Genomic DNA, 18,888 nt, shown 5'->3' with positions numbered 1-18,888 from the left:
ACAAAGTTTCATCTCTTGCGCTTAGTGATAAGTTTGATTGCATAACCTATGGCGATAGCTTCATCGATCATCCATTCCTCATCACTCATTGCTGTAACAGAGTTTCATTTTTTGCGCTTGGAAATGATTGCTATGATGTATGGCGATAGACATTTCTTGATGCAGGAAAATGTACTATGACAACAGTTTGTGTACGTGGCATTCATTCATTCGCTGTTGACCTTTCAACATCCATCTTGCCACCTTGACCGTGGTTCTCCACCATTATTGAGAGTTTCAAAGCTTCTTTTGCATTCGATTCTGATGAACTTGCTTCCAATCTGCTTCCATGACTTCGACCTTCATTCCTATAAACTTAGTTTCTATTCCTTCAAATATAGAGATGAAATTTATTGAATTTGACCATTCTCTTCTTCTTTCCATATCCTTTTGTGTTCATGTGATCTTTCTCCAATTGAACCTGTCTTTTAGAATGAGTGTTTATTGAACATACATTGGAGTTTATCAAATAGACAACTTTCTTCTTATCTGTGGGATATGCTTGACAGTTACCCACCCTCCTAGACACACCTTGTAGACAAATAAGCATTGACTTCCTGCTTGGTTGAGCTTTAAATGGGAAGAGATGAGATAGAAAGCCTTCCTAGTCATCACCTAGACATGATCATTGACCTAATTGGATTTGACTTGACAACAAATTGAAGTTCAAAACTGGGGGACTGAAAGTGCACCAACAAAGACATTGTAGTGTCAACTACAGGAAAAGGATGTAGTTTGTACAACAACAGGATGAAGCACTAAACATTGTGCTTGAAAGAAATATAAACGTTGTACGTGAAAAAGGAGTAAACCTCAAATAATACTGCACAAAGAAGGAATTGCACAAAGACATCACAAATGGGTCATAGGAAACACTCTGATGATAGGAATACTCCACTCTCGGCCAACCATAGTAGGGAAATTGGAGGAGTCACACGGCATGGTACCACCAAATAGTGAGAAAGGGGGTCTTATAAAAAGATATAAGGACTGCAAGGCACAAAAGATAGAGTTTGTGTGAAAAGAGAGGTAGGATTAAAGATTGTGAAAAGAAGTGTTGAAAATGAATAAGGAAGAACTATACTGAATGAGAACTCTCTAGAATAGAAATACAGTATGAGATAACCCAAAGAAAGGCATCTTCCAAGATTGTCATGCACAAAATGGTCAAGCGTCCAAGGTTGCAGAAAGCTTGAAGTTGAAAATAACATAGTGCCAACCTTCAATGAAATAGTCTTTTGCCCATCCAAATCAACCCATTTAAAAAATAGGCCATCTTGAGGAATATTACTTTTTGGTTGTAAATTTTGGAGTTCATGTTCACTATCCATTTGAGCAAACCTTTTGAAATCTATTGCATGACAAGATGGAAAAAGAAAAAGTAAGGCATGGGATAAGACAAGTTGTCTTCAAGAAGAAATTATACAATGCTAAGAAATGATCAACCGAACAACAATAAAGGCTAAGGCCGTATGGGAAAGAGAAGTCGTATGGGGCAGCAAGATGTGTATGATGATGAAGCACGGTGGATCAGTGTAGGCAGTTAGGGAATGAATATTGAACGGAAAAGGTCGTCTTCAAGAAGAAACTATACAATGCTAAGAAATAAGTAACCACACAACAATAAAGGCTAAGGCCGTATGGGAAAGAGAAGTTGAATGGGGCAGCAAGATGCGTATGATGATGAAGCATGGTGTGCCGGTGTAGGCAGTTAGGGATTGAATATTGTATGGAAAAGGGTTTGATATTATATTTAACTGATTGCATAAAGTGACAACAGTGACAGTTGATGGACCATTGAACGTGAAAATGGAGTTGGAAAAATTAGTTATGACAATTACCCGGGATAATTACATCCCCTTCAACAATGGATAGAGTAATTATTAAATAAATTTCACCCCTGACTCAATTCAGCTAGAGCCATAGTCATGTCAAATCAAAAGGCACATTTCCACATTATGTGCTTCAAGGACAAAACTCAATAACTTTGTAAGTTTTATGCAAATCCAAATTATTACATTTAATGAGGAAAAGGTCAAAACATAGAAGTAGCACTTTGCAAATTGTTTCTGAAATTCATCAAATATTGTTTTTGCTCCACGCATGCTGTGAAACTAGCTAGAACAGAACTCATCATCTTGAATTCAAAATATGCATACACATGTGCAATGAAAAAACATAAATGTAAAAAAGGGCTAGTCATTGCATGAATGACTAAATGATGTTTAGTTGGTTCAAATGTCCCTCTATTCTGCATCCTGACTTCTTCGCTGCCTTATATTTTGAAAGTGAAACCAAAAAGGGCTAGATGCAACAAATGTAAGTAAAAACTTACATATATACCCCCCCACACATGCATGCATACTTCAAAATCAAAATGTAGATTTGTATCTAACTAGGTTGCTTCATGTGCAATGTTGTGTGTCTCTAGTTAGCAAGTAGAAGTAAATGTGGCTCCAACAAGGGTTTGAGCTCAACTTTCTAACAAAAGACGGGAATCAAGATGCCAAATTAATAAATAAGCAACAGTTGGAAGAATATGAATATGCCTATGGATGCTTTCTGTTAACAAAGTGAGTTAGTCAAATATGAATAAAAAGACTCGAGGAAATTCTTTCTATTACAAATTGAGTTAAATGAATGCAAACATCATCAAAGAAAAGGACAGTGCCAAATCACATGGAGGGGCATGGTGCTGCCACATAAACATTAACAGAGGAGTTGGAAGGAACAATAATACAATGGAATGGACATGAATAGAGGTACTCATTAATGAATTCTATATTAGCAATATTCAAGCAACAGTCATTATCAAACTCAAGAACTATGTTAACCAAGTATCAGAAAAGAGATGTTTGTTGTTCTTATCATAATGCAGCAGCAGTATAGTACATCTGATCGCAGATGCATACATCTAGTAAGCAAAGGAGCTGAAAGTGCTATTGAGAATACCAATAACAATTCAAGAGAAAGATCAAGAAATCAAGTTGTATAAACTAAAACCATAAGATCTGCAAACTCTGAAAGATGCAGCATACAAGCTCCGCAAAAGCACTGAATAGGACCAAGACAAAGTTGCCTTTGCAAAAAACCAAAATTCAAGAGTTAAAAGAAAAATATTTGGAATATACAGACAAAAATTGATCAGAGAGAAGTTACTCTCAAGGATTAAAGTAATCTGCAAGATGAAGTTTGAATAGAGGACACCAAAGGGAGCACTCTATTGTAAGCTCCAACACACAATATGCGGGCCTTGCTGAAGAAAATGAGGAGCTTAGAGAATGGTAGGTAAAATTTTGAAAAAAGGAATTGCCCTTTTGAAATTCAAAATTAGCAAGTTGAAAGAGCTAGCAAGTGAGATAACAGTTCTAGCAACCATATTTCTGTGTGTTGTTGGGCCATGACACTGGCAAGTAGGGTGTAGGTTTCTTATTTCATTGGTGGTGATTTGTGAGGTACTGATGGCCACCATATGTTTCTTGGGTTGGCGTTAAGTATTTGCTACAGGCGAAACATCATTGGGAGTGCATAGTGAAGTTGTTGGGAATGAAATTTTAATGGTCGACTTCACCTAAATGTTGGATGTGGACAGACACATGTTGATCAACTTACATTATCAGCTGAGCGGTTGAATTATGCGGAGGGTGTGAGGCTTTTAGAAGGTGGCATATAGGTATAACAGCTCATTTTGATCTCAGTGTTTGAATTTATGATTTCAAACTTCAGACGCAACCATGAGATAAGTTGTACTACATTACAAGAGACATAATGTTGTTTCCAAGCATTATTTTCAACTCATCCAAAGCTAGATATTTGTTCTGTTGGGGTGACAGAGTAGATGCTTCAGAAAGCCAAATGAAACAACATGGCAATGAAATATTTTGCAAAGAAAAGATAAAAACCCTAAGCACTTTGGAGCTATATAGAAAATAGAGACAATAGGAAGCCTGCATAAGGTTAATTAAAAAATATGCAATATTAATATGCAAATAAAAGACTAGCAAAACCACAAGAAGCTACAAGAAACAAGCTCGAATAGAACATGAATAGAGGAAAAACCAGTATTTTGTATTGTTACCAAAATGCCCATGATGTCATAGATAGATTTCATTGAGCAACAATAAATACAAAGGTCAAAGTACCTGTCAAAGTGCACCAAAAAAATCTCCAAACTTCTCCCACACCTATATTTTCCTTCCAGACGGCGCTAGGAGCACAAACAAAATGAAACAAAGCAGACCAAATAAAATGCAAATTAAACATCTTTAGGGTTGGATATCCTGAAGATGTTGTGTAAGGGAGAGAAGGCATTTTGCCTTATTATTTGCCACTTTATCTTCTTCATACCCCTGCTGATACCATGATTTGCAGCGTCACCTAAACCTTCAAAATCGCTAAGTTAAGATTCATGCCAAGAACTGTCTAGAACTTTAAACATGTCATTTTTATTCTGAAAATTGCCTTAGTTCAAATGTCTTGTTAAATAGGTTAATAGAATTTAGGGAAGAGGGAGGCTAGGTAAGTTTTGTGTTTATTTTTGTATATTATACTAATAAACTCATGTTTATTAATATTATTGAAAATAATATTATATTTCGTATTTCCCTTTTCTTTATTTTCTATGAAGTGTAATTTTCAAATTAATGACTATTTGTTGAAATTCTTCAACATTTGATTATTAATTTAATATTATTTGGAGGCAAGAAAGAGGACTTTTTTTTAGATGTTTATATTTTAATTAATCATTTTTTGATGACCCATTATCAAGATTTGATTAAGTAATTTAAAATATAAAGGGGTATGTGGTGATTTTATTTTTGCATAAATCATTATTGTTGAACAAATGATGTAGGAGTGTTTTATAAACTCTTATTTCATCGCTCTTTTAAAAGTGCAAAATAGGGGCATGTGCTTTTTAAAGTCAAAAAGAGATTGTTCGAGAGTTATGACAAAGTTCTAAAGTAAAAAGGATGGGATTGAAAGTCACAAGGTGTTATTGCTTTTCAGAGACTTTTATGAGTTTTTTGATGGAGGTCTTTATGTTGATATTATTGAGGCATGACTTTGGCCAACTTTTATGGCTTTTTGACATCCTTTGAGGGGCTCAAAAGTAACCTTGAAGACTCGATCTGACCCAGGAGTTATTGTTCTGCTAAATGTACTTGGCTCAAAAAAAGCATGAGTTGAAGGCTCATTTGGAAGGAGGTTTTGGTTTATGCAGATTTGGGATACTTAGTGACTTTTCAGTCCTTCGGCTCATTTTTTGCATACTTATTGTAACAATAATTTTGAAAATGCAAAAAAGATATATTGGAGACCATCTTACACAATTTTTTGACCTTATTTATTGCAGAGTTGTGTATTAGTGTATAATTGATAGAGCTATTAGTTAAAGTATCTCATTTCCTTTCAGTTTGTGTCTTGTGTTATAGCCTCTTTGTGATTATGGTGTTTTCTGTAGGTTGCAATCCGCATTAAGGAGTATTGCTACAGTTTATTGTTCTATAAGTCTTCTTTGCTTCATACCTCTCTATGAAATACTTATGTACATGCAAGATTAAATAAGTTATGTAACCTCACTATAATGTTTTGATGGTCAAGGAGCCATAATGTTTTTGAATACTACAAGTTTTAAGATTTTGGTGTCTCACCGCATTACTTTTTCAAGCTTTAATCTATGTTTCTTTTTAACCCTTTCCCTTCAAAGTTGAGTCCACTTTTAGCTAACAGTTTAGGAAGCCAACCTTCTTAGGAGGTTCTTTCCATTTCGATAACCCATAGAACCAAAAAAATCCAATGGTTCTTGAAGTGACTAAGTCTTGAACTTAGTTAGGGTGCAACTTTTAGAGATAATAGGAACAATGACATTGTCATTAGGAGTACAAGTTGTAAGGAGAATGGATTCTACATAGAATGGCAAAGGGAAAAGATGTGGCCAAGAGTTTCGATTTAGATGCTAAGGGATGACATGACAAGAGACACAATCACCTTAAAAGGTTTAAGTGGCTTAGACTACAAGAAGTGGTGGCAAGAGAACCAACACGACCACCCCAGAAAAGAAAACCATAGGCCTGTGCAAGTCCAGTGCGTTATCTAGATGTCGTGTTTTGTATTAGATGTTTTGAAATTGCCCTATGCTCTATGGTTAACACTTATGAAAGGAAGAAATGGTAATCTCTATTTGACTACTAGCGACTCCGAATTAAGGTTTCATTTGTATCTTGTGAATATACTCGAGCCTTTGGTGTTCCTATAGATAAAGTACAACAAATTGATAAATACAAAAGATGATAGTTGAGCGCAAAGACATTATGTTATGGATGATATACATAGCTGACTTGATACCGATCGAGTGGGACATAGCCACGCATGTAGCTAGAGGGTGCATTGTGAAGAAGTCGCTTCTAGGAAAGGGTGAGTAGAGATGCTTGTTAGATGTCTTAAAGAGACGATGTACAAGATCCAACCACATGTTTGATATTATTGTAGGTTAGATAGCTTTTATGAATGGGCTAAGGAATAGTTTCATATATGATTGGGCCTCCATATGAGCAGATATGATGGAGGAGTTTATGTCGTTACAACATGGTATATTTGTACATGCCACATCACGCCATTGGGATCTTCCTCAAGGTTATACGTATGTAGGTGTCTCCCCACTTACACCATATGGCATTGCAAGGTTGTGTAAACCCAAACCAACCATCTTGCTTTTACTGGTTACATTTGGATATTTTGGGATCAAGTGGTGAGATTTAGTTAAGGAAGAAACATAAGAGACAAGTGATGGTGTTAGGGATGGAGTTAGAGACAAACAAAGAGGAGGGTGATGAGAACTGTGAGAATGAGTTAGGGTATATGTTCAGGGCTAGTGAAGGAAGTTTTTGGATGCTAACCGAAGGTGGGGATCACCTGGCTGAGGGAGAAGTAGTGGACTTAAAGGTTGGAGTTAAGAAACCTTAAAGAGTTGTATCGACTATGGCTACGTCCTTTGTAGAATGTGTGTACACAGTTGTTTTTTCCCCAACTCTTTTATCTATGGGAAGCTAGTTCCATCTATCTCATTAGGGGTGATGGTGGGTGCCTTACCTATACTAGGATTAGGGAAGTCTTGGGATCCCATCACCTTGACACCTCCAAGTACTAGCACTTCTATTGTAGAGAAAAAATTAGTTGTTGAGACTATTTTGTTGGATGTTGGAGAGCCGACAGTACTACTAGAACTAGAGGTTATTGAGATAAAGGTAATTGTAGAGGTGGTTAAGACAAAGGTTGTAGAAGTGGACGAAACAAGGTTGTTGCCATAGAGTAGTTGATTGGAGAGGAGGTAATAAGGGATAGTCGTGTTGAGATGTTGGTGAGTGTGGGTACTAAGTTGGAGGCTGCGATGGATTCCTGGTTCACGTATTTTGTGTCATTTCCTCTTGAATTAATTAATCTTTCACTTTTTATAAAGTAAGGTTCCCCAATAAATATAGAAATAAATAGAATAGAAAAATGAACCTATCCAGAATTAGCAAGCAAAAGTTTTTTATAAATTCTTTTAAGTTTATGTTCTTATTTATTATCGAGATATATCAAAAGAGATGTTTGGTCTTTTCTTTGGTATTGAACTAAGTGTTATCTAGGATTTTTGTTTTTGGTAAGCTAGCTTTAATTGCTCGATCAATAAAAGGTCTAATAATGAAAACCTTGAGAATAGAGGATAAATCAGAAAATAGTTGCTACGCCCATTACATCTATTAGATCCATAGTCCTTATATCCCACTAACAAATACCACCGTTTTACAAGATTGTGTATTTAGAGGCAAGGAGTTCACCTACGAGGGAGTTAGAGATAGATCCCATGCATGACATAGATGTGCAAGGGGAGGAGTTTGAGGGCAGGATTCATGGATCCCATCAACCTGTATTTGAGAATCATAATGAGTCTAATGACCTCGACTAGTACTTGGCAAATATTGGAGGTAGACGTAGTACAATACTTGGCGAATGTGGAGGTTGGGAGACTTAGGATTGTGGCCTCTTATTAACTGCGAGCCCCTAAGGTGGTGGAGAAAGATGTAGAGTGGTTGTTAATATTTCATACAAGAGGTTGCAATAGGAGTTTGTACTATGTTTTGAGTCTTTGGGATGACTTGCAACAAGAAATTTGATGATGTTGGATGATGAGAGCATTCCAAAGCCCAAGGGGGATGGTTGAATCACTCATTGGTGAGGAGATTTGAGCAAACACTCCATGAGGTATTTTACAAGCTCAGGAGGGCCCAACATGTAGCACAAGGGCTGAGGTCGTAGGATGACAATGTTGATAACTTGGAAGGAGTTGGCCACTCATCTCTAGATGCTAGAGGAGTTGGCTCAATGAAAGGGTCAGTTGATAGCACAAGAGGAACAATTGGCTCAGGAGAAGGCTGCAAGGGCATTAGTATTGGTGTAGTTGGATCATGAGAGGGTTGAGCAAGAGATGGTGGATACTTGCCTTGCTGCAACTATGAAGGAGATAAACAAGAATGATAATGAGATCTTGGAGGCGACATTCATGGTGAAGTCTTTGCAGGAATGGGAGTGTTAATAGAGAGAGATTTGAGTCTATAGACTGAGTAGCATACCAGTTGAGAGAGGGGCACCCTTAATACCACCTCCTTCCTCATTAGGGATGCTCTCTCGGAACCCTACTTCTTGATTTTTTTTTGTACTGTTGTATTATTCCCCATTTTGCTGTGTGATCTGGTGACAACTTTCTTTTTTGTGGGGATGACTATGTCTAGTAATTAGTATTTGTTAGTGTTTGCTGAGGGGTAGGTAGTTGGACGACGGTTGTCGACAATTGGCACTTGCAACCCCATGATATCTCTATATGTATTCATGTACTTATCTTTGAGATATGTTGTAGTCATGATGTAATGTAAGTGTTGACATTAGTCTGACATGCATTGTAAGCATTTATGAGATTAATGAACATGCATCTCCAAGTTCTCTTATATTGCACATGCTTACCATTATGTTACATATGCCTTTTTTTCTATTCTAAGTGTAGACCCTATCAGGCAAACATATTGCAACAATGGCCAGTAGTTAAAAGTTCAACAAGTGGGGAGTGAAGTAAAGAATTCAAAATTGATAAAGGGACTCATTTATAGAGACATACCACAAGAATTTTACAAGTTTTTGGAGGTTGGGGATATATTTGGAAGTGTAATTTTTGAAATGTACAATATAATAGCTCTTATTATTGAATAAAACTTCATTTTTATGGGCATTGGTGGTACATTGAATAACATGTGTGAGGGCTTAGATAAGAAGAGATTGTGTTTTGTACAAATAACGAGATTTATAAAAGAGAAAGAACATGGTAACAAATTGGTAGAAAAAGGAGAACAAAGTGGTTATAGTTCCAAAAAGAAGAAACATTGAAATGACCCTATCAAACAATTGTGACCTCCATATAGTCATTCTTGCCTATACCCTCTGTGGAAGATGAAGATGAAGAAGAAATCCCCACCCATAAGAGGTCCATTCGAGGGCATTTAAAGTGGAAGGACAATATATTGTTAAAGATGAAATTGCACATTCCCTCTATGCCAATGGTCTTCCATTCAACTTGGTGAGATCACTATATGGTAGGAGATAGCATCAACAATAAATAGTGCACTTGGTTTCACAAGTCCCGAGTATGAAAGGTGCATATGACCTTATTGCAAAAATAGAAGAAATCTGTAGAGGCCCCCATCTAAAACCAATTAAGGATTCTTGGATTGAAATAGGTGTATTTATTGTTTTCGATGGATGGAAAGATTTCAAAATCCATCCATTGATCAATGTTATTGCGGTGTCCAAAAATGGTTTATTGCTTTTGAGGGCAATTGATTATTACAGAGAAGTCAAAGATGAAGAGCTCATTTCTAGGATTCTTATTGACTCCATAGAGATGCTGGGCACTAAAAATGTGGTCGAAGAAATTATGAACAATGGAAAAGTTTGTAGGGCTATAAGTGCTTTGGTAGAGGCAAGATCAAAGCACATCTTTTGGACACCTTGCACTGTACACTCCCTCAATTTATTGATGCAAACAATTGGCATCCAAATAGGGTTGGCGAAAGAAATATACTAGGAGGCCGACTATATCCAAATGTTTGTGACAAACGACCATGTGTAACAAGATATTTTCAAAATTTTCTCAAGATCAAAAGTTTCAAAGCTAAATTTAATTTATTTAGTTTCATTTATGTCATGTTTTACATAATTAAATAAGATATGTTTTTGTGTTATCTACATATTTTAAATGTTTTATTAACTTACTATTATCATGTTGTTAGGTTTTTGAGACTCGGTTTGCATCTCACACAATTGTTTTCAGATGACTTGTAAAGATAAAAGAGACATTGAGTCAAATTGTGATTAATAACCATCGAATTATATGGAAGTAGTCATATTCATGGAGGGCCCAAAAGGTAAATCCATTGATCTTAGATGATAAAATATTCTTTTGTGTTATCTACATATTTTAAATGTGTTATCAACTTATTGTTAACATTTTCTTAAGTTGTCGAAACTTGCTTTGCATCTCACGCAATTTTCCAGTGTCATGTCCCCTTTTTAGTGACATGTTATTTTTCAATGAATTTGCCTATCATGGACTCTCGTAGGCAAATATTTTGGTGAGAGTCATTTTGATGATTATTTGGGGATTGGATGGTCTATTTTGCTTTTGGAGAGATGGGGTTTATCATATTTTTATTTTATGTGTTACGTAGGGCCAAAATATTATAAGATTGAGTTGAGTTGCACTTTTATTTTATTAAGTTACTTTTTATGTATAAAAGTGCATTACAAAGGGATTTCATAAGAATATTTTATGGATACTTCTAGAAGTTCTTAGTGTCTTCTTAGAAAAGTGCATAAATGGAGTGCTTGGCCTCTCATTTGGACATCCCATGACTTGAGTTTACACTACTTTTCTCTTTGATCATTTGTGGCGCCATCTTGGTCTGCATATTGTCATTTGATCATTAGGAACAGAGTCTCCTAAGGATTTGCATAACTGAGGAGGTGAAATATCCTTTGAAGGGTTGCACTTTGGAAGTGGTATTCAACTATTTCAAGTTGGGCTTATTTGGCATTTAGACATTTCCAGTAGGGTTCGATTTTTCAGCTTGGACATACATTTTTGCTCATATCTCATTGTTGGCTGGGAGTTTGATTTTTATTTTCTGGGAGATTTTCCTTGGAATCTGCGATTATTTCTATACCATTTTCGGCATCTTTCAGCCCAGTATTTATTTTTGCTAGGTGCTGTACCAGTCCATACATGTACGGATGTACCTACAAGCCATATGGTCAGCAAGTTTGAGGGCAGGTTGGAGTTGCATTTTCATCATTTCGTCTTCAGCATTCAGTCTCTAGCATTTGCTCAATCCAGGTTCTTTTCATTTTAGTTTGTAGTTGCAAGAAATTCTCATTTGCATTCAGCCAATAAGGGTTTGTTTGTAATGTGCCATGTTGTAATGCTCTGAGTTGAAAATCGCATATCATATGTAAAAGCATTTAGTTATCATTGAATGAATATATTGGCACTATTTTTACAACAGCTATTTGAGTAGATTTGTTGCACAACAATTTCCTTTATTTAGCATTTTACTTTCAGCAGTATATTTAGTTTGTATGTCAAGTGTTTGACGAAATTTCACAGTTCAGTATTAGTGGTTATTAGTAGCCTATTGGTAAGGGCCATTACATCCAGAGACTACTTGTGAAGTTGCGAGATGAATTTAGTCATAATGTTATTAGTAGTTAATGGGGTCTATGGAAGTAGTCAAATTTAGAGAGGGCCCATAACGTCAAGGCATTGATCTTGGATGACGATTGGTGGGTTCGTGTGGAATATGTTTTGGAATTCATCAAACCTATCATGTATGTGCTTCATTTTGCTGATGTAGATGCACCATGTTTGGGGGATGTCTATGATACCATGAACAGGATGTTGGAGAAAATGAAAGTGGCAATACACAAGAGAGAGAATGATTAAAGATACCTTTTACAAAAGTGTGGAAGCAATTGTGCTTCATTGCTTGAACAAGATAACCACACCATTGCACCTCCTTGAATATTCCCTATCTTTGAGATACTACAACATTCATTTACTTTCTATCCCACATAAAGTATGACCATATAGAGATGTTGAAGTTGATATTGGGAACAAGTGGGCAAGTAGACTCTTCAAAGATCTAGGTAAGTGTTGGGAGAGAATTTGGATAGTTTTTTTCTTGGGAAAAAGTCAAACCACTTGTGCTATCAAAGACCAATCTAGAAAGGATGCTACGACATGGTGTACCTCCATGGTCAAGGTTATATGTGCCTCCAACCTCTTGTAATCAAGATCCTCTGACAAGCAAGTTTTTTTTTGCTGCTTGTATTGTAGAATTTAACACCTAACATTCTTGAATTTATGTTGCATCTTTTACTTTTTATATTGTTGATTTTCACTATAAGTTGCAAGCTCTTGTACCATTGAGTAGAATTGGAGTACATACTTCTATATCAACTTAGTGAAGCATAACCAGTTGGCTGCAAAAAAAGATGGAGACTTAGTGTATGACTATATTCATTCCAATTTGTGTCTTTTGTCATGTAAGGATCTCCAATGCAAGCCGTGGGTAGCAAAGCTTTGTGATGTAGTACTAGAGTGTAAAGCTCAAAGTCTGCTCTGATAGAATTGTTGATGCCAAAAAACAATGTTGCTATATTTCTTGATTTATTTATAATTCAGCAATCATTGGTTCATACAATACAGTTCAATTTTACTGTGTAACTTTATTAAGGAATGGAAATAAAATAGAATTATACAATAATTAAAACTGATTATTATCCGGAATTACATAATAGAGGAACTTGATTTTCTGCCGTAGCCAATACCCTGGCCTAAGACGGATGAGAGGAGCAACCACGCTGAATATCCAATGTAGTTCCTTGACACGGCTTAACCAAGAAAGATCCTAAGGGCGGCCAATGAAGAAAGCAGTCCGACTATTACCAATGTGGCCTCCCAATTGTAAAATGCGGCCAATAAATGACGTCCACCACTTGCACCAAATTGGAGGATGATTAATGTCAAATCCCTACGTTGAATGTTGGCAGCTTAAATGCTAATTCCAGTAACAAGTTACGGCTTGACTCCCAACCGTTGTGAATCTCAGACGCACTCTCAGAGATGGTAGTCACATAATTAAACCCTACAATCGACTTTGCAAATTGACTGCCAGCTTGCAATCGCATCACCAACAAATTCCTTCAAAGTGAATAATCTCCAGAGACACAGTAGATACAGTTAGAAATTTCAATAATTGTTTACTTCAGCACAATTATCAATGGAACATCTCAGAACTTCTTAAATCCCTCAAACAAATACAATAAGCAAGAAAAGTATAATATTCAAGATGGTTTTATCTTCAAAATGAAGTCATATTTATAAGACTTTGTGCAACCTGGCTTCACCTTGACACTTCTCACTTAAACATTGCTTTATAATATAAAGACCACTTACTTCATAATATAAAGAACCAAAATTGATCACCAATGCATTAAATAGTTATTGAGTTTCAATATAATTGCAATAAATATGACTTCACCAAATCAATTCGCCCAGAGCCCAAAAGCAAAATGATAAGTGACCAACAATGTTAGAACTGCCTTGACAAAAATAGAAATTGGACAAAAGTGACTTACTAAAAATAGCAAGTCCAAAAATAGAAAATCCATATTAGAGACCCCCAAAACCAAACGTCAACTCACGAGGGTCACGCTAATGAGCTGACAAATCCACACTCTAGGGACCTGCTAAATCGGGGACATTACAATCCTTTGACTTGGATGCAACCTTTAGGATCTTGCCAGAGCTACTATGGATGGTGTGGATTATGATGGTGGCATATCACATGGTGCATCTATTGTGAGTGGATAGACTTGAGTTCAAATGATGATGACAATCTTGAACTTACAGCTATTGAAAATTGAATAGACGAGTTTTCTGATAATCCTTTTGATGATTGATGAACATTGAATCATGCTTCATGGACTACATTTCGTAATTCAATAATTATAATGGTTTTCATTGGAATCGTGAACATAGACATATATGATATCATTGATATGTCTTATTTGAATATTTTTAACTATCCATTGGCATTTGATATTTATCTTTGGCATTTGGCATTGATCAATGACCAAGTAACATAATATGAAATAATTTAGTTTTATGATTCTGCATATTTCTCTGTTTTTTATTTTAAAAATATATAATATGTATATGCATGAACCCACACGCACTTAAACCCCTAAAAGAACTCACGTATCCTGTACACGGTTCGCGTACCTGCATCCATCTCTGCACCCAAACTGGTAACCTAGGTAAAAATTTAGAAATCCTGCAAATTTCCTGTGTTTCTCCTTGCAGCCAAAACTTTAGCACAGCTTTAGTGAGCACGCACAGTTATTTTCTGCAAATTGTTAGGAACAAAACCCATCAGAACTCACCTATGACTAAATGGAAACGTTTCTTGGCACTAAGAATGACTTACAAGTTGAGCTTGTATCATGTGAGTCACAAATCTATGTTAAATACCTCTCTATTATCAGTCAGTCAATGGATAACTTGTTCATGTCTCTTGTAGGTTGGACAGTTTGGTTGGTCTTTTCGCTGTAGGTTGTCAGCCATCTGCAACAAGTGATCCTTTTGGTCTCCGCAGAATTTCATATGGACTTGTAAGAAATTTTTCAATATTGTATTTAATATTAGGCTTTACATTAGTTTACAATTACAATTTCATATGGACTTGTAAGATTTTTTTAATATTGTATTTAATATTAGGCTTTACATTAGTTTACAATTACAATTCTTATTTGCCAATCTACGCAGGTCCAAATATTGGTAGAAAATCGAAAGAATGTGGATTTGACATTGGCAATACAAATAGCAGCTGAGTCCCAACCATTACATGTCTCACCTTCCATTATTGCTGATGTAAGATGCATATTTTATATGGATAATTCCTCAACAATTTTCAATTATAGTTAGTTTCAGAAAATTCCCCATAATGAAAACCAATTTTTAATGCTGTGTGTCACATAAATATTTGATTCTCAGGTGCATCTGTTTGTGACACGAAGGCTAGAACAGCTTCTGGTTTGTAGTGCTACACCCTCTCGTTACATTGTTTGGATAAAGAAAAGAATATTATTTTATAATCTTACTGAACCTGCTAAAATTTGTACAAATATAAGATAAGCTCTCTTTAACTCTTCATGCTCTGAAGTGATGTACACCTGTAATAGATTCTGTCTATCAGCTTCCATGATTCGGAGAAATATCTGTTTTCTTAAAAGTTTAGTTTGTAAGCAATTCATTGTAAACTTGTATGTTGTTTGTCAATAAAAAGAGCTAGCCATCTTAAAAAAGAGAAGCTTGATCAATATTATGCATGTATTTTTTTATTTTATTTGGAAATTATAACAGAGGCACAAAATATCTGGTGCAGTTGGTAAGACATAGGGGTTTTTCCTCTGCTTGAATGGAAGGACTTATCGAAGGTTAAAAGGGTTGAGCTTAATTGGTTAAGCATTGAGTTCTTATTTTGCATATTCAATTACCAATCCTCAAGGGCTATCTATGGTGGAGTTTTAAGTTTTGACTCTTGTCCTTTCATAGGTTTTTTTCCTGGCGTGGTGGTGCAAAATTGGCTGATATTAGTCCCAATTTTGTGCTTAGGAGGAGCTGGTATTGATCACGCATTGATGCTCTTATGAGTGGAGGATTTATAAATTATTACAATGAAAAAGACAAAAATATTCAAGCGTGAGACCCGACTAGTCCCGCTTATCTGCAAACATTTCCTTCTGATCTGGATCCACGGCAACATATATTCTGAAATATGTTCTCATGTTAAGCAGGGCATCAATGGCAAGTCTAATATTGTACTGCGGTTAAACTTGCACCAACTTTTCCATGATTGTTCAAATTGGGTCACCTTAGTTATTGACCCCGATGACCTGCAGTTCGATGCAGATGATGTTACAACGTGAGGAGTCCATAGAGGTGACAATATCCATAATCAAGGATTGCCATGTTTCAGAAATATAAAAATGCTGGTTAGGGCCGATGAGTGTTTGGGATCCTTTGGCCTCGCCCGACATTACATGCAATAGGATGGTTAGGGAAAATTGGAAGCCTAGAATAGTTTTGGAGTTTCCAAGGAGCCTGATATTCCGATAACTCTCGATCATTAAGCAGCGTTAACTTCCTTAATCGCCCCTTGAAGCCCAAGTTTACTCTTTATTTGCATGCTTATTATGTTTTAGGTGAGGGGTGGGGAACTGGAGCATATTAGATTTCGCTCACTAGGAAGACAAACAGTTGGACTTGGTTGGAAATATGTTCAATGTTTGGAAATGAAAGGAGTTAACCAAACTAGAAGAGGGAAAAAGGGTAGCCTGTAATGTCCTATTGTAGGGTCCATTATGATTGATGTCAATTGTAATATTCATAATAGTCATTTAAGTTATCAAATGATGTTTATTTTTTAGATTTATGATCAAAGATACAAATTGTTATCCAAGTTGCCTAGACACCATCTATGGTCCCTCAAAATTTACAAGCCCAAGCCCGTTTCACAAACGAAATGATGACCCCTACCCTCTATTGGGATAAGATCCACTAGATTGGATTTATGCAAGCCTCTCCTTGGTAACATTTTATCATTCCAATCATAAATCGAAGAATAATAGAATTGGAGATAATCATATTTTTATGCCCAAAAGATTAGTCTTATTCTTAATAATATGAAAATACTGAACATTAGAAAATATTTCTTATTAAGTACATATATTCTTCTCAACTAATAATATAGATATATGAATTTGGGTGGAAATTCGTAATGTCCCCATTTTTAGCAGGTTCCTGCAATTGGCTTGGTCAGTTCACCATCACGACCCTTGTGAGCTGACAATGGGATTTGAGGGTCTCAATTGTGGGGTTATAGGCTTTTCAATAGCCTATGGTGTGTTTTGGTTCCATCTAATGGACTTACTATTTATAGTAAGTCAAACTGTTGGTTCCGATGCCCTCAGTTGAGTTAGAGGAGTTGTGTAATGCTCTTAGTTTTTATTTCGAGCTTCTAGTTTGGGCTCCAAGAATCTTGGAGTGAGCATCTATTTATAGTAAGTGACCTTCTCAAGTTCATTCATCGTTTTTCATCATCAAGATCACTTTGGTGTTGTCAAATTTTGATTTTCATGCTTCTTTAATTGTTTTCGCAAGACGGGTGAATTATTATTATTCATCTAAATATGTCGAGGTTGTTATTTTTGTTGGTGTTGTTTGTTGGTCACCTCAGTATCATAGCTCATTGGAATTGGGACGAAAAGTTTTAAATCGTGGGAACAAGAAACAATGGCCTTGCATGCTAGAATGGTAAGATATGGTGGAAAAGGTCATTTTTGGAGCCAAAAACAATTATTAAATTGTATTAATGGCACTTTATTATATTTTAATGTTGTGTAGAGGAAGCTTCTTAAGTGGAGTTCTTTTCGGAAATTGGTGCCATTTGGAGATTATAAATATGAGGACATTTGATGATAAAAGCATCCAATCATTTGATTATCTTATTTTGCTTTGTCGTCTTTGTGACGTTTCTTGAAGTTTTGATTTTATGAGCCCTTGCTGAAGTATAAGGATTTGAGATTAAGTTTGTGCATCAATTTGTTGGTGAAGTAAAGTGGTATTGATTTAGTTTTTAATCTAAATTGAAGAGACTTCTCATATTGTGTGTAGTGTGGCTAAGATGCAATTGACTTGCTAAAGAATTTAGTTTTGATTTGTTTTCAGTTATCTTTTGTTGGGTGAGGGTTTAGTTTGCGAATTGGAGTTTGGTAATTTTGGATATCCTAGTTTGCTCAGTTTGTTGGAGATGATGAAAGCTAACTCCGAAGACGCCCAAGATCACCTGCATGCGAGAACCTTTCAAAGAGAAGCCAAGGAGAGGAAGAGCATGGAGCAAGGGAAAAATCCTAAACGGACATGAGAGACAATATTTGCAAACACAAGAAGAAAATGTATTTACAATATGCACAATGCCTTATGAAAATACAATGAGAGAGCCCGCTTATAAAGAACTCATGGAAGCTTGTAGAACAAGGTGGAAGGTGGTAGAAGATAAGGATGACAACTCAGCACACATTCACAAAAGGTGGAACATGCTAGAAGGGAACAAACTCCCGTGTTGTCAACAACTAACCACTACATGCATTAAATACAAAATATTAAATAAATGCATTTACCTAAGTAAGCTTAAGTAATAGAATAAATAATTAATAATTAATTATTTACTCTAACACCCCCCCTTAAGTGCAACTTAGGGAAATGCCTTAAGCTCACAAAACTAAGATGAAATGCAGGATGGGTCCCGACAACGAGGCCATGTTAGGTACCCAAGTACAATGTAACAAAATGCAACCTCTGTAAGCGGGGAAAGAGAGAAAACCACGTGGGGAAAACCCTCCCCCAAAAAGAGGTAAGAACCTAGTGAAGAATTGAAGAAGCCTCCAACTAGGGAAATGTCCCCTAAAACAGGAACAAGGAGTGATCATGTAGAAGCATCACTGAAGCATGAAGAAGCCGCCAATCTGCCAAACTGCTGATCTTGCGCCAATCTGCCAAACTGCTGATCTTGAAGAACCTTCATGGAAGAAGAAGGCACGAACCGAGCATGTCTATATGGTAGATGATCCATCTCACCGAAATGCATAGGTAGCCAGCCACTGCAATTGCCTTGTACATAGGATCAACCACTGAATGCA

At 36.2% G+C, this 18,888-nt stretch overlaps 1 protein-coding gene across 5 annotated transcripts in view; it reads left to right on the top strand.

Annotated features, from left to right (window-relative positions):
- The window catches only part of EDD1 (glycine-tRNA ligase), a 426,585-nt gene that overhangs the window by 314,930 nt on the left and 92,767 nt on the right, over positions 1-18,888 (top strand). For all 5 annotated transcript variants that reach the window (XM_089786876.1, XM_089786879.1, XM_089786878.1 and 2 more), the window contains 3 exons: positions 14,709-14,799; positions 14,954-15,058; positions 15,182-15,220. In XM_089786876.1, coding sequence (XP_089643002.1) covers positions 14,709-14,799; positions 14,954-15,058; positions 15,182-15,220 — 235 coding nt within the window. The remainder of the gene's footprint in view (positions 1-14,708; positions 14,800-14,953; positions 15,059-15,181; positions 15,221-18,888) is intronic.

Source organism: Cupressus sempervirens, chromosome 6, assembly GCF_028749045.1.
Source record: "Cupressus sempervirens isolate cs-2001-9-10 chromosome 6, ASM2874904v1, whole genome shotgun sequence".
Taxonomy (NCBI): Eukaryota; Viridiplantae; Streptophyta; class Pinopsida; order Cupressales; family Cupressaceae; genus Cupressus; species Cupressus sempervirens.
Note: the sequence above shows the minus strand (reverse complement) of the source record. Positions and strands in the feature narration are given on the sequence as shown.